Genomic DNA, 27,872 nt, shown 5'->3' with positions numbered 1-27,872 from the left:
CGGAGGCGCGTCTCACACACAGAATCCATGGCTACAAGTGATCTGAGCGCGCAGTGAGCCCCTGCTATGGCAGTTCGCTCGGGGTCACAACCGCACCCGCCTACAAACACGCCGCCATTTTCCACGCCCTCCCGAGCGGCGCCAGGCGGGCACGGCGCGTCTCCTTAACGCCTTCGGCAGCCGCTGGGCGGCAGAGGCCGGCACCGCCATTGTACAACGAGCACAGCAGAGGAACGGACAGAGCGCGGAGCGAGCGAACACGGCGCTGCAGGGCAGCCCTTTGTCGGCGATGCCGGCACCAAGTCCCGCCATGCCCGGCGCTCGCCCCGCCGGAAGTGTCCGCCCCGGGAGAGGCGGGGCTGCGTGTCGGCCATGGCGGCGTGCGGCCGGGACGTGCAGCGGGTGCGGCGGTTCTCGGCGCTTTCCGTGTACCGCCGGGCGGCGGGGCCCGGCCGGATGGAGCGGCGGCGCCGCGGGACGCCGCTGCCCGCGGGCGGTAAGCGGAGCAAAGCGCGGCTGAGGCGGGGCGCGGCGGGAGGAGGCGGCTCGGAGCGGGCCGTGCCACCGCAGGGTGCCGCTGTCTCCAACCGCGTGGAGCGGGCCCGGAGCACCGAAGCCAAACAGGGCGGCCTTAACGCGAACCCGAGCGGCCTTAACACGAATCCGAGCGGCCCGCCGGACAAGGCTCCGGCCGGAAACCTCGAAACCGAGTCGCCCGCGGGACCTTTGACAGCGTCGGGCGGCCCGCGGGCAGAGGCTCCGTCCGGGAGCCCCGAAGCAAAGCCACCCCGAGACTCCACGGCGAGCACAGCCGGCGGAGGCGTGACGGGGCTGCTGCGGCGGCTGGGGCGGCTGGAGGACAGCAGGCAGCGGGCGGCACAGCTGTTCCGGTGGCTGGTGGCGCCGGTGGCACCGGAGGAGTTCGCGAGGCGGCACTGGGAGCGGGCGCCGCTGCTCGTGCGGCGGGGTGAGCCCGGCTATTACGCGGGGCTGTTCTCCACGGCTGACTTGGACAGCATCCTGCGCGGCGGTGACGTGCACTTCGGGACCCACCTGGACGTGACCAGCTATGCCGAGGGCGTGCGGGAGACGCACAACCCCGTGGGCCGGGCGCTGCCTGCCGTCGTGTGGGACTTCTACCAGAACGGCTGCTCCCTGCGGCTCCTCAGCCCCCAGGCGTTCTCCACCACCGTCTGGCACTTCCTCTCCATCCTGCAGGAGCACTTTGGGAGCATGGCAGGGGCCAACACCTATCTCACGCCGCCGGGCACACAAGGCTTCGCCCCTCACTACGATGACATCGAGGCCTTCGTGCTGCAGCTGGAGGGAAAGAAGCACTGGCGCGTTTACAGCCCCCGGACGAGCTCAGAGGCGCTGCCCCAGTTCTCCAGCGCAAACCTCACGCAGGCGGAGCTGGGTGAGCCCCTGCTGGAAGTGGTGCTGGAGGCCGGAGACCTGCTATACTTTCCCCGGGGCTTTATCCACCAGGCCGACTGTCTGCCAGATGCGCACTCGCTCCACATTACGGTGTCCTCCTACCAGAGGAACTCCTGGGGAGACTTCTTGGAGAAGCTCCTCCCGGCTGCCCTGCAGATGGCCCTGGAGGAGGACCTTGAGTACCGGCAAGGGCTTCCCTTGGACTGCCTGGGGTACATGGGGGTTGCCAACTCGGATACAGTCAGTGCTCGCCGAACAGCATTTGTGGAGAAGGTGCAGCACCTGATAAAGAAGCTTGTTGACTATGCACCCATTGATGCTGCCATGGATCAGAGGGCTAAGTCATTCCTTCACGACTGTCTCCCGCCGGTGCTTACACAAAGTGAGAAGCAGCTGAGTGTGTACGGCTTTCCAGCCCGGTGGCAAAACGGAGGGCCCCGCAATGTCGATATACTAATAACAAAAGACACAGAAGTACGTCTTCTCCATCATGGCATTGTTAGATTGTGTAACGAAGCAGCAGGTGTGATGCTATATTACACGACAGAAAACTCAAGAGTGTATCATAAAGAAGAGCCCAAATACCTGGAGATAGATCCTGAGTATACAGACTGTATTGAATTTCTGCTGTCCTCCTATCCAAACCATGTCAGTGTGGATGCCCTCCCATGTGATGCCTTGGAGGACAAGATTTCTCTAGCCACACTCCTGTTTGAGAAGGGCATTCTGACTACTAAGAAGCCACTGGTGCGAGTGTAATTCTTTGTTTTTGAACAAAATAAAAATACATTTGTTTAGAAAATACTGTCTCTTGTTTTCATGGTCCAGCTGCTGGGTGTGAATGAGCAGCCTGACCTCAGCATCTGACCCGGGGGCAGAAGAGCTTTGACCTGAGTAGAGAAATTATGTGTTCTGATTAAAATAAGCATCTGCTTTAAGAGCAGCTCTGTGCATAGCTTTGCCAGCCATATTACTACACGTTAAGTAACTTCAGAAAGCGGTGAACTTTTTTTACAGTCTGTAAACTGTCGGTGTTTTGCAAGTATTGTAAAGCAGCCTGCGTAACAGCGGGAAGTACTCCCGTTACTTACATGCGTATTTGGTGGTGGTCACTGTATTTGCAGTGGGAGGTGCTGGTTGGTTATGATCCCAGTGAGACTAAGACTTGGTGAGATCTTAATTTAAAAATGCTATTAGAGCTAACATTAAGAGCACTGATCCCTTTAGATACTGAGCATCGGACAGGACTCTGACCCATGTACACAATGCCATGCAGATAGCACATAGCACATATCCTTCTCTGTTGGTCATTCAACTTATTACTGGATTTTCTTAATGGAAACAGCTCTATTTATCATATTTACAATCAAGCAGAAGTGATGTGTGCATTCAAACTTGCTGCACTGTTAATATCTAACAAAGTACTTGCTGTTGGTAATAAATTGGGAGGAACTGTTGAATCTCCTGAGGGTGGAGAGGCCTCACAAAGAGATCTTGACAAATTAGAGGGCTGGGCAGTCACCAGACACATTAAATTTAACAAGCAAGTGCTGAATTCTGCACCTCAGATGGGGCAACCCTTGCTGTATGTACAGACTGGGGAATGAGAAGCTGGAGAACAGCCATGTGGAAAAGGATCTAGGTGTTCTGGCTGATGGCAAGTTGAATATGAGTCAACAGCATGTTCTGGCAGCCAAAGGGGCCAACCGTACCTTGGGATACACCAAGCCCAGCACTGCAAGCCACGTGAGGGGAGGGATTGTCTTGCTCTGCTCTGTTCTAGCATGGTCTCACCTTGACCTCTGTATGCAGATTTGGGCACCATAATGTAGGCTGTAAAACTGTTACAAGTCCAAAGGAAGGGTACACAGATGGTGAAGAGTCTAGAGGGGAAGACATGAAGAGTGGCTGAGGTCCCACAGTTTGTTCAGCCCAGGGCAGAGGGCTGAGGGGAGGCCTTGTGGTGGCCTATAGGTCCACACAAGGGCAATGGATGGGCAGCTCTGATCTCTGGTGACTGACAGGACCTGAGGGAATGACATGGGCCTGTGTCAGGGAGAGATAGGTTGGGTGTCAGGAAAAAGTTCTTCACCAGAGGGTGGCCAGGCTCTGGCACAGGCAGTGGTCAGCACTAGGCCTGCCAGCATTCAAGAAATGTCTGGACAGTGCTCAGAAATGTGGTTTGAATTTTGCATGGTCACGTGTGGAGCCAGGAGATGAAATCCATGCTCCCTGTGGCTCCCTTCCAACTCAAAGTATTCTCCAATTCTACTGTACAGGCAAGGCCACGCAGGCAGCATACTCGCCAGTACTGAACGGGAGCTACTCACAGGCTTCTCTAGATAAGAACAGCTGACCGAGCGAGTCCTGCAGCTAGAAGGCCTGGATTCCGTGCTGTGTGTGCAATGTGGCACAGGGCTGGTTGTGCTCAGGTTAGTTGTATTGTGGACCACTGATTACTTGATGTGCAGTGGTCTTCTGGTCACATTAACCACTCTGACTTCCACTGAGAAAAATAATGAGATGCCTAAATCACAGAGTCACAGAACTGTAGGGGCTGGAACGGACCTCTAGAGATGATCTAGTCCAAGCCCCCTGCAAAGCAGGCTCCCTAGACCAGGTTGCACAGGTAGGCGTCCGAGTAGGTCTTGAATATCTCCAGAGGAGATTCCACAGTACCCCTGGTCAGCTTGTTCCAGTGCTCCGTCACCCTTACCGTGAAGAAGTTCTTATGTACATTTGTGCAGAACTTCTTTTGCTTCAGTTTGTGGCTGTTTCCCCTTGTCCTACCACCACACACCACTGAAAAGAGTCTGGCCTCACCCTTTTGCCTCCCACACCTTAGACATTTGTAGACATATGCTATTGAGGACTTTAGACCTAGTGACAAACTGAACTCTGTTTTGCAATTGTTAAGTGGCTGTGCCATTTAATAGTTCCCTGAGCTGTTCCATGAATTTCTTTTGCAAGACACATGCCCCTAAGTGCAGGGTATCTGACTGATGTACTCTTGTATTTGAGTCCTTCCATGTGAGCAGGGAAATGGCTGCATATGACCTGTCTTCATAGGTTGTTTATCATACTAGAGAATCTAGTAAACCCCTGTTCACAGATGTGCCACTACAATACCAGTAACATCCAGAGGAGGGGACTGCAGCTGTGCCTTCCTCTGAGTCTGTTGCTCCAAGGATAAAAACTAGTAAGCCTGAAGGCAGATTGCTATCAGTAACCTTGTGCCTTGTGTTTGGACTTGCCATTTGGAAACAGTGCTTGTGGCAGTTGACCTGACAGGATTTGCAGGTACCACCTGTTTGGCAATGAGACACCAGGCCCGAGCAGAGCTGACAGCCTTTGGAGATGCTCCCAGCTTGCCCTGCTGCAGTCACTGGCAGAGCTGTAGCTATGGCTCCAAGCAGCCTCCATGTCTATCAGCACTCAGGTGTCCCTCACTTTCATTAACTCTGCCTGCATGTAGGATGGTATGGACAAGGACCATCTCGATGGGGACCACAGATCTTCCCACTGTGGAGCACTAGGATTCACAAAGCAGCCAGAACTTCCCTGCCCCTTCAGGCAGTAGGGTAGACTGTCCCCCCTGCTGCTTGATGCAAGCCCTCTGAAAACAGAGGGATCTGGGGAAGCATTTAATCAGGCCACATTACAGCTAATAGGTGGGAAAAGTCACCATGCCATAAGGCAAGGCAAGGCAAGGCAAGGCAAGGCTTGCTTGGGCTGTATCCCTGGGACATACCCAACAGATGCCTGTTCTATGTGCCTGTTCCTTCAGAAGCACTAGTTATGAAGTGCTGGAGTGTAGCAATACAAAACCAAAGAGCAGGGATGCGTGCTGAGGTACATGGAGCAAACACAACAGAAGATGCGGCAGATACCATCACCCCTATACATTCTGCGCAACTCCTCAACATTTCCCAATATCCCCACCAGTTACCTTCCTCTGCAGTCCAGCTAAAAAGCTGTGCTGACATTTGGCTCAGGTTGTATCCAGTTCAGCATCAGGTGACTGAGTCTTGAAGGCAGCCTTGGAAGTACTTGGAAAACCACTCCACAACAGGCCCTAGAGGTACGAGTCCATTTGCAACTCCTCCTCCTCACTGCACAGGCAAATTGTTTCTGCAAAAGGAATTATTTTATTAAACAAACAAACGAAGCCTTGTAACCTCAAAGACAGAAAATCCCCAGTGCTGAATCTCCTTTCTAACCATTGTACCAAGCCGCAAGGGGTCCATTTTGAACAAAATGACCTTCTGAGGAGGGGGACAAGGCCACTCAGAGTCCACTCAGGACCATGAAGATGCTTGTAAGAGATGTAGGCTCTGTTCTACTCTGAGCATGCCCAGGTCTGACGGACCTAAGTTAACAGATGCCTTTTCATTTATGTAATTAGTGTTGTTCACGCCTGTACCAATTTAAACCCAATGACATGGCTTCACAAACAGCTGCCACTAGAATCGCATTTACATTTCCTGTGATTTCCCTAATGTTTTTCAGTCAGGCATTGAGAAAAGGAATAGTATTTGAATCGATCTAAATTGCATAGATCATATGCAATCTGCTGTTATCTCCCTGGTGGTTTGTGAACTTCAGATAAATATCTGTACTTTCCAGTGAACTACAGTCTCCTCACCTATATACCATTTTCAGCTCTTTGGTACAGAGATTTCACCACATATACAGCGAATGCCTCATCTCAAATGGGATCATCTCCAACTGCAAAACTGCAGAAGGTATTCAGTGTGGGATGTTAGAAGGAATGTGCCAGCACTCTCAGTTAAGAGCTTTCAGGCTGCTGGGAATAAGATCCTTCCTCTAGAAAAGCTGTGACTTCTGTACCCTGGGTTCGCCTGCCCTCTGGAAGGACATGCTCTGCCTGGTAATTTCCACTTCTGGCTCCAGTGTGCTCTGACCATCCAAGAAACTCAGCTGCTTTCCATAATCTCCACCCAAAAGATTTCTATCATCTGCTTCTTGTTTGGATTGAAAAATCTATCTTATGTAAGAGATCAGAACTGGTAAAAGAGAATTAGTGGCAAATGAAACTCCCTTCCCTACCCAGTGTATTTTGTAATTGATTCTCTTGACAGATGCAGCCAACGCCCTCACGCTAACAATGTGCTCTCTCATACCAGCTGCCATCATCTGGTGAGAGGTGCAAGGCTGTCCCACACCTACGGTAGGCAGAAGGCAACCATGCAATGACAGGATTGTGACTGAGTGGTGGCTTGCACTGGGCAGCAGTTCATGGGGAGAGCGAGCAGAAGCAAGCTGCCAAAATGCTCGTGGTCTGCGACGTCTGCAGGTCTGCAGGCAGCAAAACAGAAATCTGTTTTGTAGGGAGCCTGTTGCTTGGCCAAGTGTGGGAGATGGCAGGGAGAGCCTGTGGGAGAAACTGGGTCCATATTTGCACACCGTGAAACAACCGCCAGTGCTGGGCAGAGCTGACAGCCTTTGGAAATGCTCCGATGGTGTCAGAGCGCTGACTGCACTGAGCACGCCCTGCTGCAGACACAAGCAGGGCTGCAGCCACAGCTCCAGGCAGCCTTGAAAACCTCGCAGCCAGAATGAGCCCACGCAGTCCCTGCCCAGGATTCTCCTCCCCGTGTGTGGGAAGCGGCACTTGTACAAAAAGCTCCAGCCCGAATACAAACACTGCGAAGCGACCTGGGGCTACGGGGCAGATGACTGCGCTCACCGCGTGCCGACAGAGCTCCCGCTGCTGGCAGAGGTGTCTCTCCTGGCCCGGCCTCGCCCCGCAGCCCCTGCAGCACGGCAGCCCCCCGCACATCCCCGCGGTGCCCTCGGCTCGCGGCCTCGCTTCCACAGCAACAGCCACCGTCCGCTTCTCGCCGTCCACCCGCAGCCTGTTCGATGAGCCGCTGGGCATCGCCGTGCAGGGCCTCGGCCCGCGGCAGCAGGTCACCCTGCGGGCGTCCTTGCGGGACGAGGCGGGCGAACTCTTCGAGGCCCACGCCCGCTACCAGGCGGCGGACGACGGGGAGCTGGACCTGGCCCGCTGCCCCGCGCTGCCGGGCGGCAGCTTCAGCGGCCTGGAGCCCACGGGGCTGCTGTGGGCGCTGCAGCCCCGCAAGGCTTTCTGGCGCCTGGTGAAGAAGGACGTGACCACCCCGTTCCGCCTGCAGCTGGACGTGCTGGACGGACACGGGGACGGCCCCGGGCGGCTGCTGGCCCAGGCTGAGCACGAGCGGGCGTTCCTGCGGGACGGGGTGCGCAGGGTGCCGGTGCGAGAGGGGAGGATCCGGGCCACGCTCTTCCTGCCCCCCGGTGAGTACCGGCTGTAGCCATCCTGTTCTTTCCTAAAAGCATTGTGTTTGCCAGGGCGAGCCGTCTCATGACCTACATAAAGAGAGACCCATGAAAGCTCCATCTCTCTTTTCTTCCCTACGGTCCGACTGACTCATTTGACCATCATTTACATTCACCCAGCCACGTGAATGCTAGAACAGGTTTAAAGAAACAGGCAAAGGAAACATTCTTTCTAAGAGCCTGAGGGTACAAATGTGGAGGAAGGCACGGCAAGCAATGTGTGTGCCTGTAGGAGCCGAGAGGCTGAGATAAAGAGCTGTGGGAAGAGTCTGTGTGCCAGTCCTGCCTTGTTGCCCAGCACTGGCTCTACACGAAAAACCAGGGAGTCCTCCTGGAGGGCTTGGAGTATGCTCCCTCTTCCCATGGTGATCATGGTTCACTATGTTTGAGTTCCTTTGTTGGGGCCCATGACCTGTGGACAACTTCATTATGTGAAAGGAGGAGGAGAGAACTTTAATAGAGAAGAAATCTTTTCAGAAGAAAAAGACAAACACTGATTAGCTTTAGTAAAGGATTTCCTTTTGGAGGTGTATGACTTGCTCAAGACACCACCAGGTTTCAGTACAGATTAGGCTGCTAAGCAGAGAACTCCCTGCCAGAGTCCAGGGTGTGGGAGCACTGACTTCTTATCCTCAGCATCCCCCCTGGCAGTGAGGCCAGGGCTCCTTCCCCTGCCTGCTGACCAGGAGACGATGAAAGCCACTTGCATACATTTTGTTTCCAGACTTTCCTGGTTCCCTTCACTTGCACTGCTCACAGTAAGCTGGCTCACTTTCTCAGTGTCCCCAGACCCACTCCTTCAAACAGTGTGTGTTTTAAGATCATAAACCTTTGCCACAGTCCCCATCTTTGAAATGTTTCCTAGGCATAGAATAGAAGGATTTTATTTTCATCCTGCAGCCATTTAGGAGTTGGATATCACTTACAACCTAAAGCCATACAAACATGGAGAGTCCAAATGGCTTTTGCTACGGTGCTGTCCCACCTCCCTTGAGCATCCCCACAGACTTACCCGGTATTAGGACATTTTCTGTGCATGTTCAGAGTAAGCCCACACTGTTGTGCTACACTCAGCTGAGCCATGGGTCACAGGCAATTGCAGTCCCGCTCTCTGCAGTACACAGCCACTGCTTTGAATGCTCACAGTCTATGTAAAGCCAGTAGATGTGCTGTCACCTGCATGCAAACAGCAGAGGAAGAGCCATGGAAGAGGTCTGAGTGACTTGTCATGTCCATTCCCCAAAAAACATTCTTCTGCAGTTCCTGTCGTGCATCTGGTTTTAAGCGTTCTAAATCAAAGAAACATTAAAAGGACTAATTTCATGTGATACTGCTCTTGTCTGCTGCAGGACAAGGCCCCTTTCCAGGAGTCATCAACATGGAGGGACTTGGAGGAGGCCTTTGTGAGCACAAAGCCAGCCTGCTGGCCAATCATGGCTTTGCCACACTAGCCCTGGCTTATTACCACTACGAGGATCTGGCTCAGAAGCCGACCAAACTCCATCTGGAATATTTTGAAGAGGCAGTGAACTACATGCTGCAGCACACACAGGTAGTAGCACGTTCCCTGCCCTCTGGCATCCAGAGAATGCTTCTTCACTGGAGTGCCTATCCCTTCACCAGAGCTGCCCCTGGGGGAAGCTGCTGGATGCTTGCCCAACCCAATGGCTGGCATCTGCAGGGTATCTGAGATCTAGAAAAGAGGAAGGACTAAACAGGTATGTGCTGGAAAGGGGATGGAAAGAGAGAAAACACGCTCAAAAGAGACAGCTGAGAGATAACGGGGTGGAAAGGTTTGAGCAGGAGAGCCTTCATGAATCGCTACCCTTCTTCCCTTCTCCTTCGGGACAGGTGTTTAGCACTTATCCAGCAGAAAAACTAATTATTGCAATTCCCTCCTTTGTACTGTTGTGTAATCACTCAACATTACACAACATCCCCCTCCAGTAATTAGCTGTTGTGTTTTTCAGCTCAGTACTGATGGGGTTTTCCTCCTATCCACCAGGTAAAGGGACCAGGGATTGGTCTGCTTGGTTTCTCCAAAGGAGGTGATTTGTCTCTCGCCATGGCTGCCTTCCTGAAGAATATCACAGCAGTAGCTACCATTAATAGCCCTGTGGGCAATTCAGCTTTTCCTCTGTGCTACAAAGATAAAATGATTCCCCCCTTGATTTGTGAGGAAAAATATGCCAAGGTTTATAATAACAATATCATTGATTATTCTGATGCCATGTGTGACCCCTTTAAAGCCCCTGGCAACCAAAGCCTGATCCCAATAGAGAAAGCTGAGGCACATTTACTATTCATTGCTGGACAAGATGACCATATTGTCAAAAGTAAGTATCATGCCACTGAAACCTACAAATATTTGCAGGCTCAAGGGAAGGAAAATGTTCAGACCCTCATTTGTCCTGGAGCAGGGCACTGCATTGACCCTCCCTTTTCCCCTTTTTACCCAATAGGAAACCATCCAGTTTTTCGCAAACGAGCTGTCCTGGGTGGAGAGCTCACAGCTTATTCTAAAGCACAGGTTCGTGCTTGGCTACAGATACAGGCTTTTTTCCACAAACATTTAAATGACAAGTGATGCGAGTAGAAGGAACGCACAGCTCTGAACAAACATCTGATGAATTATTTTACATTTATCAGGTCAGCTCCCTCTCCCAGCTGTACCAATACAGCTACAATGTCTTCAGTGACTTTGCACAACCATAACTCAGAAAAGAATTGGTTTTCATGTTCTGTTTTACATTTTTGGATAGGAAAAATACCCCGTTGTTTTTCTCATCTGCTTTCTATTTTTATATTTGGCTGTGCTTTTCACATTACTGTGGCCTCCACACGCATACTCTATGCACAACTCATACTTCAAAACAAGACCTTTCAAATACTAATTTTGGTGCGTGAATTTCACTACTGTTATGGTAAATATCATAAATGAAAATGTTTCTGATGCTGGAAGTGTGCAGTAATGGTTGATATAGCAAGGATGTGGTGGTGTCTCTGGTTAGCCGTCTGGAAGGGTTGTTTGTCTTCTGTTTCCATCTCCCCTTCAGAAGAAAGTACTCTGCTTCACGTATGCTTCCAGCTCTAACATTTAATGCAAAACAACAAATTCACAGTCATCAAAATCTATCTCCTCCCATAAAATATGGAAACTTTTCAGCTTTGTTATTAGAGCTGGTTGAGGTCAGACTAATGAGGGAACAGAGCCAGAGCAGCCCATACAGGAAACAAAGGCATCAAGGGGCCTCTCGCTGAGTCACGAGATTCATGAGTGGACCCCCTTGCTTTCAACACTCCTTTTGATGGCCAAGCTGCAGCTAGATCCAGGCTTAGGCTCATATTTGGTCAGTGGTTCATATCTTAGCAGGGTTTCTCCCATCCACACACCTACAACTAACCAGAGAGTCACAAACAGTTGCAGACAAATTAAAATCATTTCTCCAAACAATTAAGACTTTCCATTTACCCCAATAAACAAGATCTTCCTACCAAATTTATCAATTCCAATTAAATTTACTTTTTCTTTTTTTTCAGGTTCTGAACTGACTTGTATTTAAAGTCAAAATGGCAATGTCAGAGTACCATATCTTTCAATTCTTACTATCAATAATTTTACCACTGTACTCAGCTGCTCTGGCTCTGTTGCCAAATTAGTCTGACCTCAACTAGAACAGCCAGATCAAGCAGAGTGCAACTTTTGCAGATTCCTACTGTGTGCGTCTCCTTCCTTGGCTCATACCCACTGTACAAGCCATATCAGTGTGGATGAAATGAGAGCAGACACTCAAAGTCTCAGGTGGGAGATGAAATGCATTGGTCTTGGTGGGACTGAAATGCAGGCTGAGACCCTGGGAGGGTTGTCATCTCAATCAGTATGATTAAAATGTGGGCTGAGATTTGAACAGCAAATCAACATCTGGGTATAAAAGTAAGTCTTACAAGTAAATAGAAAGTACCTTTAAAATTAGAGGATGGCAAAAGTCATTTTGGTGAGGATAATACACAAGCTGGGATACCCTAAAATTTGACCTTATGGCGTGTGTGTGTGTGTGTGTGTGTGTGTGTGTGTGTGTGTGAGACTGAGTACAGATGGGCACTGGACTATCCAAAGTGAGGGAGGTTGCCCTTAATGGGGGTGCAGCCCAATTTATATACAAAGATTACTGTACTCAAATTGGCAAGGTTGTTGCTCTTTCTGTTTGTTTTATTTCAATAATGAAACATCTATACCTGGAATGATCCCATGAACAGTTCAAGACTTTCAAACTTGATAAAACGTGATGAGGGGGGGAGAGGGGGAGACAGGAAAGCAAAAGCAAGATAGCACACGCTCAGTGTGATGCCTTTTTTAGTTGATACAATAATGCATCCAAACAGTGCACTAAATAACAAAACTCAGAGCCTAGAAGACTCCCAGGAAAAGCTAAGGCAATAAAAATTGAAAAGCAAAATTGCTTGATCAATAATCTCAACACCAATTTATTTCTGTCACACATACTGCTGCTCCTCTACAGATAGTTGTTGTGGATGGCCTTATCATCCACTTACTACGTTGTGGATGACCTTTAATACCCTAAATCTTTAGGTTATTTTCTCATCTAGCCCTCTTCCAGATAACCTGGATGAACAGGGGAAGAAACTGAGTCCACTACGAGCTCTACAAATGAACCCTATTTGATTTGCCCTGTTCCTGAGGAAACTGCAACCTGTCTCCTTGGTACTGGTACTTCTTGTTCCAGTTCATGTGCCTCTGACTTTCTGCACACCGCCTTGTCTTCTGAAGGTGTGGGTGTTGCAGGATAATCCATCCCACCTACAACTTCCCTAAGTGTTTCACTTGGTCCTATTTCTGATTATTCTGTTTTTCTTTTAAGCCCTACTGCTCCTATTCACTTGTTGAGAAAAGTTTTCTCATTTAAACTAGAATGTGCCATTATTGTTACCTTATTGTTACCCAAACTGAACACTTCTTGATGTTCCACTGGTGCATCATGAAGAATTCATCTCTCTGCTCCATGTCTGGAAGTATGAACCTGCATAGGCACCCATCTCTCCAGACTCCTCTTTTCTTCAGGGCATCTTGGTGCAAGTATCTTCCCAGATTTGTCTTCTCCCACTAACTAAGCAGGTCACATCCTAAGTGCTGAACCTCATATTCAAAATAGGAAAAATCCTGTGTGTTCTTCATTATCCTGTCTCAAAGAAAGCTGAGAAAGGAATCTGACTGGTAACTGATTCCCTATTGCAGCCCCTATGGATAGTGAATCTTGTGACCATCTTTTATTGAACAGCTCCTTTATCCCATGGCCTGATCTCCAGAACGTACCCTTGCTCAATCCAGATCCTGTCTTTTCTGTAGATGGCTCTTGCCTCTCAGACTCAACTGGAAAACTTGCTTCCAGCTATGCTGTCTGTGCTGCATGATAAATTGCAGTGTATTTCCTCCATTCCTTCTGTACAAACTGCTGAACTTGTTCTTATCTGTTCCTGTGTTATGGCACACAGCCAATCTACAGCTATGTACATCAACTCTTGCCTTGTGTTTGGTGTTGCATATGATTTTGGTCAGCTTTGGAAACAACATGGTTTTCTTACATCATCAGGTTCCCATATGAAGGGTAGTTGTTATGTGGATGCTCTTTTACAAGTCTTTCTACTATCTTCTTTAGCTGTTGTTAACTGTTAGTCTGCCATGGTTTTGGCTGGAATAGAGTTAATTTTCTTTATAGTAGCTGGTACCGTGCTGTGTGTGTTTTGGATATAGGAGGAAAATAATGTTGATAGCACACTTATGTTTTAATTGTTGCTGAGCACTGCTTACTCTAAGTCAAAGATGTTTTGGCATCCCAAGCTATCACGCCAGTGTGGTGCATGGGCGTGCACAGTTCTTGTTTTCTTTCCCTTTTTTTTTTTTTTTCCTTCTTATTAAACTATCCTTATCTCAGTCCATGAGATTTCACAATTCTCTTTAACCTGTGGGGGAAGGGAGCAAGCAAATAGCTGTGTGGTGCTGAGCTGCCTGCCAGATTAAACCATACCAAATTTCTTGAGAAAGGATCCAAAATAAGGATGTTCTGTTGCACAAGTTGTGTCAGAACCAGAGACATTGCAGATTTCTGGGCAGTATTTTTAATTAGTTATTTAACCTTAGACAAAACCAGAGACATATGCAAGGGACAATGTAATAGGATTGGTCTGCTGTGGTTTAGCCCAGCAGGCAGCCAAGCAACACACAGCTGGTCACTACTCACTCCATGCACAACAGGATGGTGGAAGAACTTGTGGGTTGAGATAAGGACAGCTTAATAAGAAAGAAATAAAACTGGAAAAAAACAGTGTCAAGAAAAATAGCACAGAAGATGTGACACACAATGCAATTGCTTACCACTCGCCAAAGGATGCCCAGCCAGTTCCCGAGCAATGGCAGCTAACTCGCCCAGTTTTATGGCTGAGCACAATGCCATCCAGTACGGGACATCCCTCTGTCCAACCTCAGCGTCCCAGTCGTGCCCCCTCCCAGCTCCTTGTGCACCCTCAGCCTCCTTGCTGGCAGGGCAGTGTTGAGAAGCTGAGACATTGTTGGCTCTGTGTAAGCACCACCCTGTAACAACAAAACCATCACTGTGTTATCAACATTATGTTCCTCCTAAATCCAGAACAAAGCATCAGTGGAAATCACGACGCAGGCCCATGCAACTTCTTATGAAGATGTCACACAGGGAGATGACCTGGCTGATCACGATGACCTTGTCTTCAGGCTCAGGATTGTGTTGTTAATTGTCTTTCTGACTCAGATTCACCTTCTCTTTCAAAACTGTCATTATCACAGAACCGATAACTGTGAAGGACTCTTGGCTCTGCAATGGTTGTCAGTTATACCCAAATTCTTTATGTTCTTGCCTCATTCCATTTTACCCTTCCTTGCTTATATGTCATACCCCACGGCTCACACTAGCAAGAGAGGATTAGTGCTGCAATACAGCAGGACTGGTTTGTTCCAACTTTTCTGTAAAGCAAAGCAGTATTGCACTACCTGTCCATAACAGCTGCCTAGTCCTTAACACTGGCCAGTACACAAACCCAACACCTGCAGCACATCCCAAACTTCAGATAGAAGTATATCCCAAACACAGCAGATACACATCCTCCAGATGGCTAAATGCTGTAATCCTGAGTACATGATTGTAGCCCTTTATGAGTACTCAGGGTGGGTTGAGGCTTATGCCTGCAAACATACTGATGCCGCTACTGCAGCCAAGAAACTCTGAAGAGACTTGACACTTTGATTTGACATCTTTTTGCTACAGATAGTAATCAAGGTGCTCATTTCACAAGCCAAATAATTAAAGGTATTTGCACAGCTTTAAACATTAAGCAATACCTGTGCTATGCCTCAGCCCAGCAGTGCAGAAGGAAGAATGTCTGACCTGAGAAGTGAATTGGCCAAGGTACATTAAGAAACAGGACTGAAGCAGCCAGAAGCACTGCTGCTGATGTATATGTAAAGCAGAGCAAACAGGATGCACAGCCCATCTCCTCAAGTTATTCTTACAGGATGGCCTATGTACCTTCCTCATTCACCACCTGAAGCACAGCATGAACTTCACCTGTGATTGGCAGACGTTTTAACATTAAATTATAGCAGATCCCTAAAAAATGGGTTTTCTGTTTATCCTCAGTTAAAGGAAGCTCTTCTAGTGCCCTCCTTCGGACCGCGCCACGCTCTGCAGCTGGCTTTACCCAAGGCACGCAAACGAGAAGTAGCTGAGGCTGAAGGGGAGGAACACACACACCGTGGGTGGATCCCATCCCAAACCGTCCCTTCCAACGCCCTGGCAGGAATGCGGGGGCAGGCTGTAGGACGGCACGGCCCGCTGGAGCCTTCAATACGAAGCGCCAGAGCCGCACACCTAAGGCGTGCCCTTTATGCCAAGTGTTTGAGAGGCTTTTAAAGCCACAGGGGGCGGAGCGCAGCGGTACAAATATAAGAATTTAATATCAACATATTCGTATACGCGGCAGCGTCCCTGTCGGCACGGACTGTCCCACTGTTCCCGGTGCGGGTGGATCCCCGGAACCCGGCTCGGCCCGGCCCTCCTCGGCGCCCGCCCAAAGAGGCGGACGCGCCGATGGGCCGTAGGGCAATGAGCGTCCTCGCCGCGTGCCGACAGAGCTCCCGCTGCTGGCAGAGCTGTCTCTCCCGGCCCGGCCCCGCTCGGCAGCACGGCAACATCCTGCGAGTCCCCGAGGCGCCCGCGGCCCGCCGCCTCTCCTCCATGGCCGCCACCATCCGCTTCTCGCCGTCCACCCGCAGCCTGTTCGATGAGCCGCTGGGCATCGCCGTGCAGGGCCTCGGCCCGCGGCAGCAGGTCACCCTGCGGGCGTCCTTGCGGGACGAGGCGGGCGAACTCTTCGAGGCCCACGCCCGCTACCAGGCGGCGGACGACGGGGAGCTGGACCTGGCCCGCTGCCCCGCGCTGCCGGGCGGCAGCTTCAGCGGCCTGGAGCCCACGGGGCTGCTGTGGGCGCTGCAGCCCCGCAAGGCTTTCTGGCGCCTGGTGAAGAAGGACGTGACGACCCCGTTCCGCCTGCAGCTGGACGTGCTGGACGGACACGGGGACGGCCCCGGGCGGCTGCTGGCCCAGGCTCAGCACGAGCGGGCGTTCCTGCGGGACGGGGTGCGCAGGGTGCCGGTGCGAGAGGGGAGGATCCGGGCCACGCTCTTCCTGCCCCCCGGTGAGTACCGGCTGCGCCCCGTCCGTCCTCCGCGGTGCCCGATCCGAGAGGCCCCTCGGCGCGGTGCCAAGCTCCTCCTCGTGTACCTTAGTTACGGGACTGTTCTCCAAAACTGCCGAGTCCTCACTGCTGTGGTTCCTTCCCGGCCTTTCTCCAGATCCCCGACTCGTCATTTCAGAGTTGCTGCAGCCCAACCTTCTTTTTGCTGCCAGATTTGCCCTGTTTCTCTCCATTTGTGAATAGAAAGTCAAGCAGAGCATTACGCACGTTTGCCATTATGGCATTTTTGTCAGAGCTTTGATTGCCTTACAAATCCTGCATTGTCCTCCCAACAGCTGCCCAGGCTTATGCTAGTGCTCTGTGGGAAGCCTCTTCCCATTTCTCACCAGGCATCTGTCTGGTTTTGTGCTGCAACCCCATGTGGTCAAGGATCATCTCTCCATAGTATACGCCTTGCTTTCCCCTACCATTCCTTTTTCCCTGCCTGTCCCTGCTATCTCCTCTGTTGTAGCACTGCAATCATACACATCCCAGCCAGCACCTTCTTTCATACTCCCTGTGGCTGCTGGTGAGTTTCCAGTTGTTGCCCAAGTTCAGCACGTTTATGTGTGGAAGCAGAAATTGAAGTCTTTCTTGTGGCCGCCTCCTTTCCTGCAGCCCCTCTCAGCATTCCAAATGAGAATGGCAAGTGCCGGGGTAAATAGGCTATAGTGCATTTACACTGAAACTAAGAAGCTGGAAGCACAGCAGATGGGATTTTTGAGTCAGGTTTTTGAGAAATGCAGTGGGGTAAATCCTCCTGGGTATTTTTGGAGGAGAGTTTGTACGTTGGCAGTGAGTTGACATGATATGGACAGCTAGCTGGGACTGCCATCCCTTCCCTGCCAGCCATGTTTTTTTCCTGATCACTAAAACATTGGCAAGGTGACTGTTTTGTACCTTTGTTTAATGTTTAATCTCGAAGCAATGCAGCCATGTACTGAAATGTACACTCTGTGCCTGTGTTTTGGTTGTTTCTGTTTGTTTGTTTGAAGGCACGTTCCCAGGCCTATGAATTTGGGATATGAGAAATGATGGGTCAAGGTGTCCCATTTTGTGGCCTCTTTCAGGAAACAGTCCCTTTCCAGGAGTGATTGACGTGCACGGCGCTGGAGGAGGACTCCTGGAATACAGGGCATGCCTGCTGGCCAACTATGGCTTTGCTGTGCTGGCACTGGCTTACTACAGTTATGAAGATCTCCCCAAAGACATGAAGGAGGTCAACCTGGAATACTTTGAAGAAGCTGTTAACTTTATGTTACAACACAACCAGGTCGGTTTAGACATTGACACAGCCTCACTACAGGGAACTGTCATTAGTCAGCTCCTACCAGCCTGCACGTGGGGCAAAGCTGTTGTATTTGGAATAGCATCTCTGTTCAAGTCAACTGTAAATAATTCCTTTCATATCCTCAGCTCCCATTACAGTGGTTCTCTGGCAGATAATTCCTGCTCTTCCTTTTATACTGGCCAGGTGACACAGTGACATGGAGTCACATACTGGTTATTTCTGCTTCGCTCAACCCAGTGTCCTAACAAGGGAACCAGTTGCCTTGAGACACATCAGGCTGCCAGCGGGGCTTTTAAGTTTACATTCCATAGAATGTCCTTGCGGACTAAATGTCTTTTTTAACCTTGGAGCACGTGATATGCTTCCGTGATCTAGAGCTCAAGGAAGGTTATAAATACGCATTTGCTGCTGTGTATTGTAGTAAGCTGTTACAGTCACTCCAAATGCTGGTATGTGGCGCATGTGGTTTTTGGTAGCTGGCTGCAAACTCAGCAGTCAGGGTTCCTAAGCTGGTACCTCCTGGAAGAGATCCCTGCTTAGCTCTGCATCTTCTTCCAAATAGCTGCACATGACAATAGCTGGAATTCCACATGGCGATGTCTGGCCTCTCTGGAGAGCTCAAAATAAACACCTTCCTCAGAAAGATGAATAAAGGCCTTGGTGGTCTTTCCGTTACAATAACCTTAACTGCTTATGCTACCCCTATGCCCCAAATCTTGCACTTTTGTTCTCTGCCCTGAGAACAGTACTGTTGACTGTTGTTAATGCTTTCACTGATGCCTCTCCCGTGCCATATTTTTAACACTTGGCAAAATTTTAGCCATGTTTTCAATGTTCCCCCTTTCTGTGCTTCAGACTCGGTGGGTGTGGAGCTTGTCAAGCTGGTGATGAGGCACAAAAGAACCTTTTTGAGCCCTAAGGGTCTTTGTACTTTGGAGCTATTGTGACATTGGCAACCTGAATTTCAGCACCCTGTAAGATCATTTAGCTTTCCTATTATAGTTTGTCTGTGAAAGAAAAGTTAACCTGTACAAGGCCTTGTAGTTTTGTTAGGACCTCAGATGCATATACCTGGAGTGCAGATCAGGACAGGCTGTGCTAATAACAGCAGCACTTCCAAGAAATGGTTTTTTTGTTGATTGTGATTTCTGTTTCTTTACCCTCCAGGTTAAAGGTCCCGGAATTGGGTTGCTTGGCTTCTCCAAGGGGGGTGACATATGTGTCTCAATGGCCTCCTTCCTGAAAGGCATCACGGCCACTGCTGTGGTCAATGGCTCGGTGGCGAACGTGGGCGCAGTGCTGCGCTATAAGGATATCACCATTCCGCCCCTTGGTTCCAACAGAAAACGTATCAGGGTCAATAAATCCGGGATCGGTGATATCATTGATGTACTTAACAATCCATTAGAAGGCCCTGACCGCCAAAGCTTTATCCCTTTGGAGAAAGCCGAGTGCCGCTTCTTGTTTATTGTAGGCCAGGATGATCACAACTGGAAAAGTGAATTCTTTGCAGTTGAGGGAAGCAAACGTTTGCAAGCTCACGGGAAGGAAAAACCTGAGCTAATCTGTTATCCTGGGGCAGGGCATTATATTCAACCCCCTTTCTTCCCAATGTGTTCTGCCTCAATGCACCCGCTGGTTGGCATGCCTGTGATGTGGGGGGGGGAGCCCAAGGCGCACTGTGAGGCACAGGTAGATGCCTGGCAGCAGATCCAGGCCTTCTTCCACAGACACCTCAAGGGTGAGCCTTCCAGGACAGCCAACAGGCTATGATGTGATTTGGGTACTGTACAGAGAACATGCTAGTGATTAATTTTTGTTTTGTTAAGTGTTTTGTTCATTCTGTGTTTCACATTTGTTTTGTTAAATGGTTTTGAATGAGAGCAAAGAACATCGGAGAATAAAGTTGTTTTTCTCTGAGCAGATAGTGGGTGAGAGCTGCATCCTTTCCACACCTTCCTCTATCAATCAGTGATATCTTGCCCTCCCATTGTGTGTTGTATGGGAAAGATGTGGAAATGTGATGATGGCAAGGCTGGGTCTGTTTCGAATGTGAGTTTAAGTGGAAGGTAAATCATCTGAGACATGGGATAAAAATTTATTTACCTTGTAAGTCTTCCTCAGAGGAAGCGTGTTGGATGCCACTGGCCTTAATGGAGAAAGTGCACTTTTTTTTTTTTTTTTCATCTGGAAGCAGCTGTTCTCTCTACCTACATCCAGTAATCTTATCTCACATCACTAAGCTGTATGTCTGCCTTGACTGATTTTGAGATCTAGCATTTAGCAAGTCTCCCGTGGAGAGATGACAGCCGCCCATAGCCTGAAACTGCCTTCTGAGCATACGTAGTCGAACTGAGAAAGCAGGCTTCCTCTCTGGCTTTGTGGGAGGAGTGGGGAGCAGCAGGGTTCTGTTCTGGAGATGCTGAGCAGCTTTTGGAACTCGAAAGAGAAAGCACTGAAAGTTACTAGGGAAGTGCTGGCGACTCTTCAGTGACCTGAAGAACCCTTCGGTGCCTTACAGAGGCAGGCTGAGCGCACGCAGCTTCCTGCCTACATTTAGCCAGCGACTTGCGCGTCAGTCCCACAGCGCTCCTTGCACTCTCCGCGCTTTCCCAGTTCATTAAGGTGAAACGTTAACCGGAGCAGAGGCTGGTTAGTGCACGCGGGACGGCACTCAGCGGGAGGGCAGCGCCCCGGGAGCCGCTCTGCCTCCCACCCACATCCGAGGTCCCAGAGCGGAGGCGGGCGGTGAGCGAGGCCTCCCCCAGCCCCGGCTCCGCGTCGCCGCCGCAGAAACGGTCGTGCGGGCTCCGCTCTCGATTGAGGCTGCCTGGCGTGGGCGGCCGTTATCGCCGTCGTCGCCGTCCGTTCCGCGGCGCTCGGCCCCTTGCCGCAGCCATGTGGAGGGCGGCTTGGGCCGCCAAGGCCCCCGCGCGGGCGCTGTGCCGTGCCCCGGCGCGCCGGGCGGTCAGCGTGGCCGTGACCCCCGCAGCCGGGCTGGCGGACGAGCGGGTGGACACGCGGGTGGCGGGGCTGGGCCCGGGGCAGCCGGTGACGCTGCGGGCGGTGGTGTCCGACGAGCGGGGCTGCCTGTTCCAGTCGTGCGCGCACTACAGGGCGGATGGCCGCGGGGAGCTGCACCTGGGCACGGACGCGTCGCACGGCGGAAACTACACCGGCGTGGAGCCCATGGGGCTCTTCTGGAGCTTGGCCCCCGCGGGCATGGAGAGACCGTACCAGCGGCTCTTTCCCCGCAGCACCGACACCCCGATGAAGGTGGAGATGCTGGTTCACCAGGGCCACAGCCAGTCCGGCGCCATCCACGGGCCGGTGATGGCCAAGGCCGAGGTGGAGAGGTGGTTCACGGCCCCCGGCGTCAGGAGGATCCGGCTGAAGGAGGGCGGCGTGAGGGGCTCTCTCTTCCTGCCGCCGGGTGAGTGGGGACACCCGGGGCATCCGCGTCCCAGAGCAAAACTGAAGAGCGCCCACGGACAGGTCGCCTCCCTGGGGTATCTTGTGTCTCGTGGGGATGCTGCTCCGTGCTGGTCAGCAGCACGGCCGGGCAGGTGCCTCTGGCGCGGGTGGAAAGGAAGCGAGACAAAGGCTGGTAGTGTTCCACGTTGCTGCTCTCAGGTTGGAGTTTCTGTAGATTGTGTTTTATTTCCTGAGCTGTAACGATCAGAAAAGGCGATAGGCTGCTCAGTGTGAGCCTCTGGTTGGGATTTTAGCCTGAAGATTAAGTTTAACGGGCATTTTTTTCTCCCCACAAAGCACGTGCTGATAAGCAGAGCTGCAGAGGAGACTATAATAAAGTATTACAGTTCTGTTACACCAGAGCTCGAGCTAAGCTGCTAGTTTAGCAAGTTCTGTTCTGCACATAAATACAGAGTAGTTATTGGAAGGAGCTGTGTCCGTTCTCGCCGTGGGATGGCTGTGCTCTGTGAGGTGTGACATTCCGATGTGCTGCTGCTGGAAGCTGAAACCTCACACTGCTGGCGGTGTTGGAACGCTTCAGCCATGAGTTCAACTTCCGTATTTCACCGCTGTTGTACTGCGAGAACTGCCATCTGTATTGCCTCCCTAATAGGCTGCTTCTGCAAATCCTTTAAGTGCTGCTACAATTATCAGGGATTAAAATCTCGGTGAATGATTTCCCAACCAATAATCTTTATTAACCATTTAGATACGGATCCAAAGTCTGCTAAAGAAGGAAAAGAACAAACAAGCACAAAACCAACCCGACGTAGATTGGACTTTGAATTTTGGATCAAATGTTTAGTCAGCACTCTGAAATACCTGAGCTGTTGATCCAGTCTGCCTTAGAGAATGAGCAGAATTTCTGCTGAGCTCAGTGGAAATGCAGAGATCTGCAGATTGGAGCTGTATTTTTCCCTTTAGGAAGTCTGGTGTTGTAACATGATGGAAAAGTCAGAGATCATTGCTTAAATGATGCTGGCATCCTTTTAAATAAAGGATCCACTTACAAGATTGCCACATCTTTCCTTGCTTCAGGGATTGTTAAGAAAGGAACCTTAAAGGTCAACCATCCTTAGTAAAAGTGAGATTACGTAAATGGATTCATGCTGCAATTGTGATATGAAAGATATTTCTCACTTTGGGTCTAAAGTTACAGGCTGTGATCTTTTAAAGCAGTAATAAAGTTGTCTAGAAAGTTATCCTGCTTTTTTGTGAGCTGTGGAGAAACTCCACGTGGGCTCTGCAGGCATTCAGGAAGGCAGCTGGGCGTCCCTGTGTGAGCTGAAGGTTACCTTCATCAAAGAGAGAAATGCCGGCCTTCTTGACTGCGTTTGGGTCATGCATTCGCACTAGAACTTGAAGGGGTGAGAGATAAGAGGATGCTCCTGCTTTTCCTCTCCTATAGAAAACTGAACTTTAATGTCAGTTTTAAAGCTGACAAAGAGCCCCAAAGCACGTTTCAGCACTTTTCTGGCCTTTTTTTTGTGTTTCGTTAGGAGGTTTCTACCATCTAACATGTCTTGTCCAAAGCTTCTTTTCTGAAGCACCTTGAAACATCAGAGCTCTTGTCTTTGTAGCATATAATCAATGCCAGAGGCTTGATGCACATCTGCACAAATAGGTACTTTTTGTGCTGAGAGCTGTGATCCAGCTCTGAATACCTCAGTGGTGACACCTGGTGGCCAGAGCTCACACCTCCCCAGAATAAACAAAAAGTACCTGGGCTCTTTATGGTTACAACAGCCTTTAACACAAAACTGCTGCCATATCAGATTGAAATGTAACAACGCAGCCTTCACTGCAAATCACGGTTGCTTGAAATTGCGGTTCTGAAAATCCCCGTGGTTGTACAGGACATGCATATGCATGTTTATCTGCGCATCGGTCGCACACACCTAACTGCACCCACACAGCTCTCGATTTTATTCTGGCTTTTCACACTTGCAATAGCGATTTGGCTGCTGGCTGTGACTGCGCTGATGCTGAGATAGAGGGAGTCAGTTGAGCTGAATTCATCCTGCAGTGAGCGTCTCTGCTGTGCTTTTCTTGCTGTGCCTTATTTCGGGGTTTGTATGTCCTTTGCCTTAATGCTACTGTCTCATTAGGAAATGTGTTTTCATTAAGGAATCGATTCTTTGTGGGGAAAAGAGCTGATTTGGAGTATGACTGTTCTGAGGGTGGGAGGTTAAGGTCATTGAAAAATACACTGAGAAAACAGTTTTTTAAACAAAAGCATGTTCAGCCATTCACGTGTTTTCACAGGAAGCTCAGAACCTGAAATAGCTGAAGTCAAGTACAGCACCAGTCTGATCTCAGCTGTGTGAATGGAAAATTGACGAGTAGTTATAGGAAACATCTAATGCTTTCTATATTTTGATTTTCAGACTTAACTAGATATTCCTCAGAGTCCTGTTTGATAACCTGTGCTCTGTACCTCTTCTCAATGCAGGGGATGGTCCCTTTCCAGGAGTGATTGACATGTACGGTGATGAAGGAGGTTTGATTGAATTTCGATCCAGTCTCCTGGCTACCCGTGGTTTTGCTGCTCTTTCTCTGCCATATTTTGACTTTGAAGATCTGCCCAAGGTCATGAAAGAATTTAATCTGGAGTACTTTGAGGAGGCAGCCAGATTTCTACAGCGTCACCCAAAGGTGAGTGGAAGGAGACGCCTCTCCAGACAAGGCACTAGGGAAGCTTTGGTAGTCACGCTCATGTGGCGGCAGTGATTTTCTTGTTGTGTCTTTGGGCAGATTTAGGGCCCATAATGGAAAAAATGTAGGTCTCACATAGGCAGCTATGTGCATCACTGCAGAGCGTGTTTCTTCTGCTACAAGCAGGACATTGAGTAACTTCACACTGGAAAACTGACAGTTCCTGATCACGAGGACAATGAAGTGCTGGAACAGCCTTCAAAGAGGAGCAGTGGCGAAGTACATATGTGGTGGTGTTTGTGAGGTTTTGTTTGTTTTAATGAAAGCAATTAGCTTACAAGAGGATGGCACAGCACTGCTCAGTGCCACAGATGAAGTGATTTGATAACTTGAGTTGTTACTTTGTTTTACTTCCCAAGCTAGAAAAGGAAGTGGCTGAATACATATCTAATTCTCAAATGTCATTTGTGAGATGACTTTATATGCCTGGGATGTATTTTGCCATTGACTGTATTTGAATTTGCCTGTTAGGGGGGAAATATTTGCAAGAAAATATACAGTTCCAAGTGACGATTCTTGTTGTACCTAGCACAGATGTGAGACCAGTGTTATTTCATTTGTTATTGGCTCTGAAGAATAAGACATCTGGGAGAAGTCTGGCCCCAGGCTATAGCTTTCCAACAGGTCACACCAAGAATTAACTTTGTTTTTAATAACACAACTTCAAAGACATTTAATGGCTAACCCTATTATAACATATATTTATTCCTTTCTTCCTCTCTTCCCCACACTCCCATCTCAATCTGAAGGTGAAAGGGCCAGGAGTTGGAGTGATTGGGACTGGGAAAGGCGCAGAATTAGCACTCTCCATGATCACCTTCCTACCAGAAGTAGTGGCTGCCGTCTGTATCTCCGGCTGTAGTTCCAACACAGTTGCAGACCTCCATTACGGTGAGATAACTCTGCCTGGGCTGCGTTTCGATATGAATAAGGTCAGCGTTTCTGACACTGGTGTTTTCGACACTTTTGAAGCTCTGGATGACCCAGCAAATCCTGCTAATTCCTCTTGCACAATCCCCATAGAAAAAGCAGAAGGTCACTTTCTCCTAGTAGTAGGGGAAGCTGATCGTATGTGGAAGAGTTCCTTATATGCTGAGCTAGCAATAGGGCGCTTGCGCCAGCATGGGAAAGAAAACTTTGAACTGTTGAGTTATCCAGGAGCAGGCCACAGAATCGATCCTCCTTCTACTCCGTTTTGTCAGGTAGCTCTGGATCGTGTGCTGGGGGTGCCCGTTCTGGGGGGTGGGGAGAGCAAAGCGCACGCTCACGCCCAGGAACATTCCTGGGGAAAGATTCAGGAGTTTCTACACTTGCATCTGGGATGAACACGTCAGCACCTGTACGTTGTTGCTGCTGAGCTTGAGCCGCCAAAAGGACTGGAGAATTGGAAGTATTGACTGAGAAAAGGTCTGAAATATGAAATAGCCAAATGACAGTTACATATAGAAATCAAGACACAAAGGGATTGATTTGCACAAGCCTAAGTTATTTTAAGTAGGTACGCAGAAGAAAAGTGGAGCGATAATAAGTAGGCTGCACTGTAGTACAAATTTGAGTCTGAATTGGTCATGCTACCAAGAAACAAGTGTCTGAAGAAAGTGCTTTCTGATGGGTGCTTTCTTGCTTGCAGTATTTATGAATCAAAGAACTTCACTGCCAGCCCGTACCATTAGAAATGACAGATAGTTCTCCCTGGAGAAGAATGGCAACCTGTGGGCCATGAACTTTGATATCAAAATGATGAATGATTCTGGCTTTGGGTCTTAAGTTATTTTAGCCTAGAACTTTCTGATTTATAGCCATACACTTTGGTACTTTGGACGTGTTTTCTACTTGCACAAAGCTGGGGATCTTTGTATGTAATAAGTTTTTTATACATTGGCCAGAAACAGTGGTCTTCCATTGGAAACAATCTCGTCTCTTTCCAACAGCAGCTATGCTTACATTGAGAAAGTGAAGAGTACTTTCATTTATGGAGAAAGGCAGCACCAGAGCTGTCCTGTATTGGGAATGTAACCATCTTGTTCCTATAATGCCGTGGATTGGCAGTTGACTCTTGGGAGCACTGAAATTCTGTTACATAGCACAGTTAAATGCAGTCATACCATCTGCAAATCTTAATTCTCTCATTGTTTTAAATAATTAACACTTGTTGTTAAGCTAGATTTTAATTACGTGTGGAGCTCTTTGTTAATGATGTCTACAGATGCTGCCAGCTGTTATTAGGAAGGAAGGTGATAGACACAAGAGCTGGCAAGTAGAAGACTAAGGCTGTAAAAAGCTGTCCTTGCAGTAATGATCAGAGTACAAAATAATACTAAAAAAGGGTAATCTAGGATTTCTGACCCAGGCTGACTGAGATTGTTTTTCACCTTAATTAATTTTTAGTTAGTACCTTATTATTCTCTACCATATAGATAGAATGAAACCATTTCTGTCCAAATGATTCTTGTCTGTTGACAAGGGTCTTGCCAATGCTGAAGGCCTATTTAATAAGGGCTTCAAGTGATAAAATTCACCTTCCAAGGTTGCTTTGTCAGGCCTGTTTCAGAATTGCCCAGAAAGAAACAAAACCTTCATATACAATAGTGAATTCTGCTTTGCTCTCAGGGATCTTTTCTCTCCAGTTGAGTATCATTATTCACAGCCCTGATTAACTTTCTGCAATGCACATCACACCTTATCATTTGAGTGAAGTCACTTGTCCTCCACGCACCATCACTGCCAATGATCACTGCCATACACTCCTTACAAGATAAACTTCATCCACTCCCAGGAAGACATCCTCGCACCCAGTCTTCCCCAACTCTCTGGCTCTCAAGCCTTTGCAGAGTCTTATCTGGTGCTCAAACCTCCACTCATCCTGGCTGCCTCAGGAGTCCCACAGCGCACCTTGAGGTGCTGCTCATCCTTACTGCCTGCCCTTCTTCCAAGTTGCAGCTACTGAGAAGTGTGCTCAGTACAGGTTTCTTGTTCTGTCTGTCTTTGCCAAGTGTATCTTCAGCAACTGGAGCTCCCGGTATAAATGACCCCCCTTAACCCTCCTGACCTGCTGATACCTGTGTCCATACTGCAGTCTGACCATGGGACATCAGTTGCAGTGCAGCTCTGCAGGCTGGTAGCTTGGAAACGAAACAGTCAGAAATAAACCCAAACCACAACAGGCAGCTTAAAAACCTCCAAACTTCATCTCAAAAGATCAAACCCTTCAAATAACTCAATGTTAGATATCATCAGGGAGCTGCCATTTGAAAGACAAGTAAAGCACTTATTTAAAAGCAAGACAGTGTGAGAATTAGACCCTGTGTTCTGAGTAGTTCATTTGTTTGGCAATGAGTTATCTCATTTCTCCTTCCTCGTTTAAATAATTCGGCTTATTTTACTGTGGAGATACGTTGGTGGACAGCTCAGGATACTTGTGAACATGACCATTCACTAGACGGCTTGTGGGAAACCGACCAGTTTTTGTACTAGTGTTTTGTATTTCACATTGCTGCTGGGAGACCAAAACTACCTTACAGACACCGCAGACAGCGCACACGAAGCCGGGTGCCGGGCTGTGGGCTCGGCTCAGGCATTACTTACATCGCTTTGCACTCCTTGCACACACATCCCGTAGCTGTGTCCGCCGGCTGGATGCACTGGCCGAGCTGAGGTGAGCTCAGCCGGGGGGTCCGGACCCGCTGTAGGGGCCGCGCCTGAAGGAGCACGGGCACGGGTTGTGACGTGCCGATGGCTGTACCTTGCACCGAGTGATTGAACTCAATAAAAGGCGCACAGTACGGAGGCGGGCCGTGGCCTTTCTGTTCTCGGTACCGGAGCGGGGCAGCAG

The 27,872-nt window shown here is 49.4% G+C and overlaps 4 protein-coding genes and 1 long non-coding RNA gene across 5 annotated transcripts; 4 read left to right on the top strand and 1 right to left on the bottom strand.

Annotated features, from left to right (window-relative positions):
* Nucleotides 1-225: 225 nt before the first annotated feature.
* On the top strand, nt 226-2,239 carry RIOX1 (ribosomal oxygenase 1). Its single transcript, XM_015864622.3, has one exon. It carries the CDS (start codon nt 373-375, stop codon nt 2,194-2,196), a length of 1,824 nt encoding a protein of 607 aa, XP_015720108.2. The 5' UTR covers nt 226-372; the 3' UTR covers nt 2,197-2,239.
* Nucleotides 2,240-4,338: 2,099 nt separating this feature from the next.
* LOC107314874 (uncharacterized) lies at nt 4,339-14,386 on the bottom strand. Its single transcript, XR_014946610.1, has 3 exons — nt 14,171-14,386; nt 8,792-8,955; nt 4,339-5,568 (listed from the first exon to the last, which is right to left on the bottom strand). It is a non-coding gene; the product is annotated as an uncharacterized LOC107314874 (long non-coding RNA).
* On the top strand, nt 6,932-10,740 carry LOC107314866 (acyl-coenzyme A thioesterase 5-like). The gene is made up of 3 exons (XM_015864627.3): nt 6,932-7,737; nt 9,129-9,331; nt 9,785-10,740. Exons 1-3 carry the CDS (start codon nt 7,017-7,019, stop codon nt 10,364-10,366), a joined length of 1,506 nt encoding a protein of 501 aa, XP_015720113.2. The 5' UTR covers nt 6,932-7,016; the 3' UTR covers nt 10,367-10,740.
* Nucleotides 14,387-15,913: 1,527 nt separating the features above from the next.
* Nucleotides 15,914-19,774, top strand: LOC107314868 (acyl-coenzyme A thioesterase 1-like). Its single transcript, XM_015864632.3, has 3 exons — nt 15,914-16,521; nt 17,631-17,833; nt 19,019-19,774. Exons 1-3 carry the CDS (start codon nt 15,915-15,917, stop codon nt 19,622-19,624), a joined length of 1,416 nt encoding a protein of 471 aa, XP_015720118.2. The 5' UTR covers nt 15,914; the 3' UTR covers nt 19,625-19,774.
* Nucleotides 19,775-20,444: 670 nt separating this feature from the next.
* Nucleotides 20,445-27,826, top strand: LOC107314870 (acyl-coenzyme A thioesterase 5-like). The gene is made up of 3 exons (XM_015864633.3): nt 20,445-21,284; nt 23,778-23,980; nt 24,790-27,826. The coding sequence occupies exons 1-3, from the start codon at nt 20,750-20,752 to the stop codon at nt 25,363-25,365; spliced, it is 1,314 nt and encodes a 437-aa protein (XP_015720119.2). The 5' UTR covers nt 20,445-20,749; the 3' UTR covers nt 25,366-27,826.
* Nucleotides 27,827-27,872: the final 46 nt, after the last annotated feature.

The sequence above is a fragment of the Coturnix japonica genome, chromosome 5 (assembly GCF_054131305.1).
Source record: "Coturnix japonica strain WE chromosome 5, WE-NBRP24, whole genome shotgun sequence".
In the NCBI taxonomy this organism is placed as follows: domain Eukaryota; kingdom Metazoa; phylum Chordata; class Aves; order Galliformes; family Phasianidae; genus Coturnix; species Coturnix japonica.
This window is presented reverse-complemented; position numbering and strand designations above follow the sequence as displayed.

Bases quoted from the DNA above. Each gene is read 5' to 3' on its own strand.
- RIOX1 (XM_015864622.3), top strand. From the start codon at position 373: ATGGCGGCGTGCGGCCGGGACGTGCAGCGGGTGCGGCGGTTCTCGGCG.
- LOC107314866 (XM_015864627.3), top strand. From the start codon at position 7,017: ATGAGCCCACGCAGTCCCTGCCCAGGATTCTCCTCCCCGTGTGTGGGA. The intron at 7,738-9,128 runs GTGAGTACCGGC...TGTCTGCTGCAG, and splicing joins CACGCTCTTCCTGCCCCCCG to GACAAGGCCCCTTTCCAGGA. The intron at 9,332-9,784 runs GTAGTAGCACGT...CCTATCCACCAG, and splicing joins ACATGCTGCAGCACACACAG to GTAAAGGGACCAGGGATTGG.
- LOC107314868 (XM_015864632.3), top strand. From the start codon at position 15,915: ATGGGCCGTAGGGCAATGAGCGTCCTCGCCGCGTGCCGACAGAGCTCC. The intron at 16,522-17,630 runs GTGAGTACCGGC...GGCCTCTTTCAG, and splicing joins CACGCTCTTCCTGCCCCCCG to GAAACAGTCCCTTTCCAGGA. The intron at 17,834-19,018 runs GTCGGTTTAGAC...TTTACCCTCCAG, and splicing joins TTATGTTACAACACAACCAG to GTTAAAGGTCCCGGAATTGG.
- LOC107314870 (XM_015864633.3), top strand. From the start codon at position 20,750: ATGTGGAGGGCGGCTTGGGCCGCCAAGGCCCCCGCGCGGGCGCTGTGC. The intron at 21,285-23,777 runs GTGAGTGGGGAC...TTCTCAATGCAG, and splicing joins CTCTCTCTTCCTGCCGCCGG to GGGATGGTCCCTTTCCAGGA. The intron at 23,981-24,789 runs GTGAGTGGAAGG...CTCAATCTGAAG, and splicing joins TTCTACAGCGTCACCCAAAG to GTGAAAGGGCCAGGAGTTGG.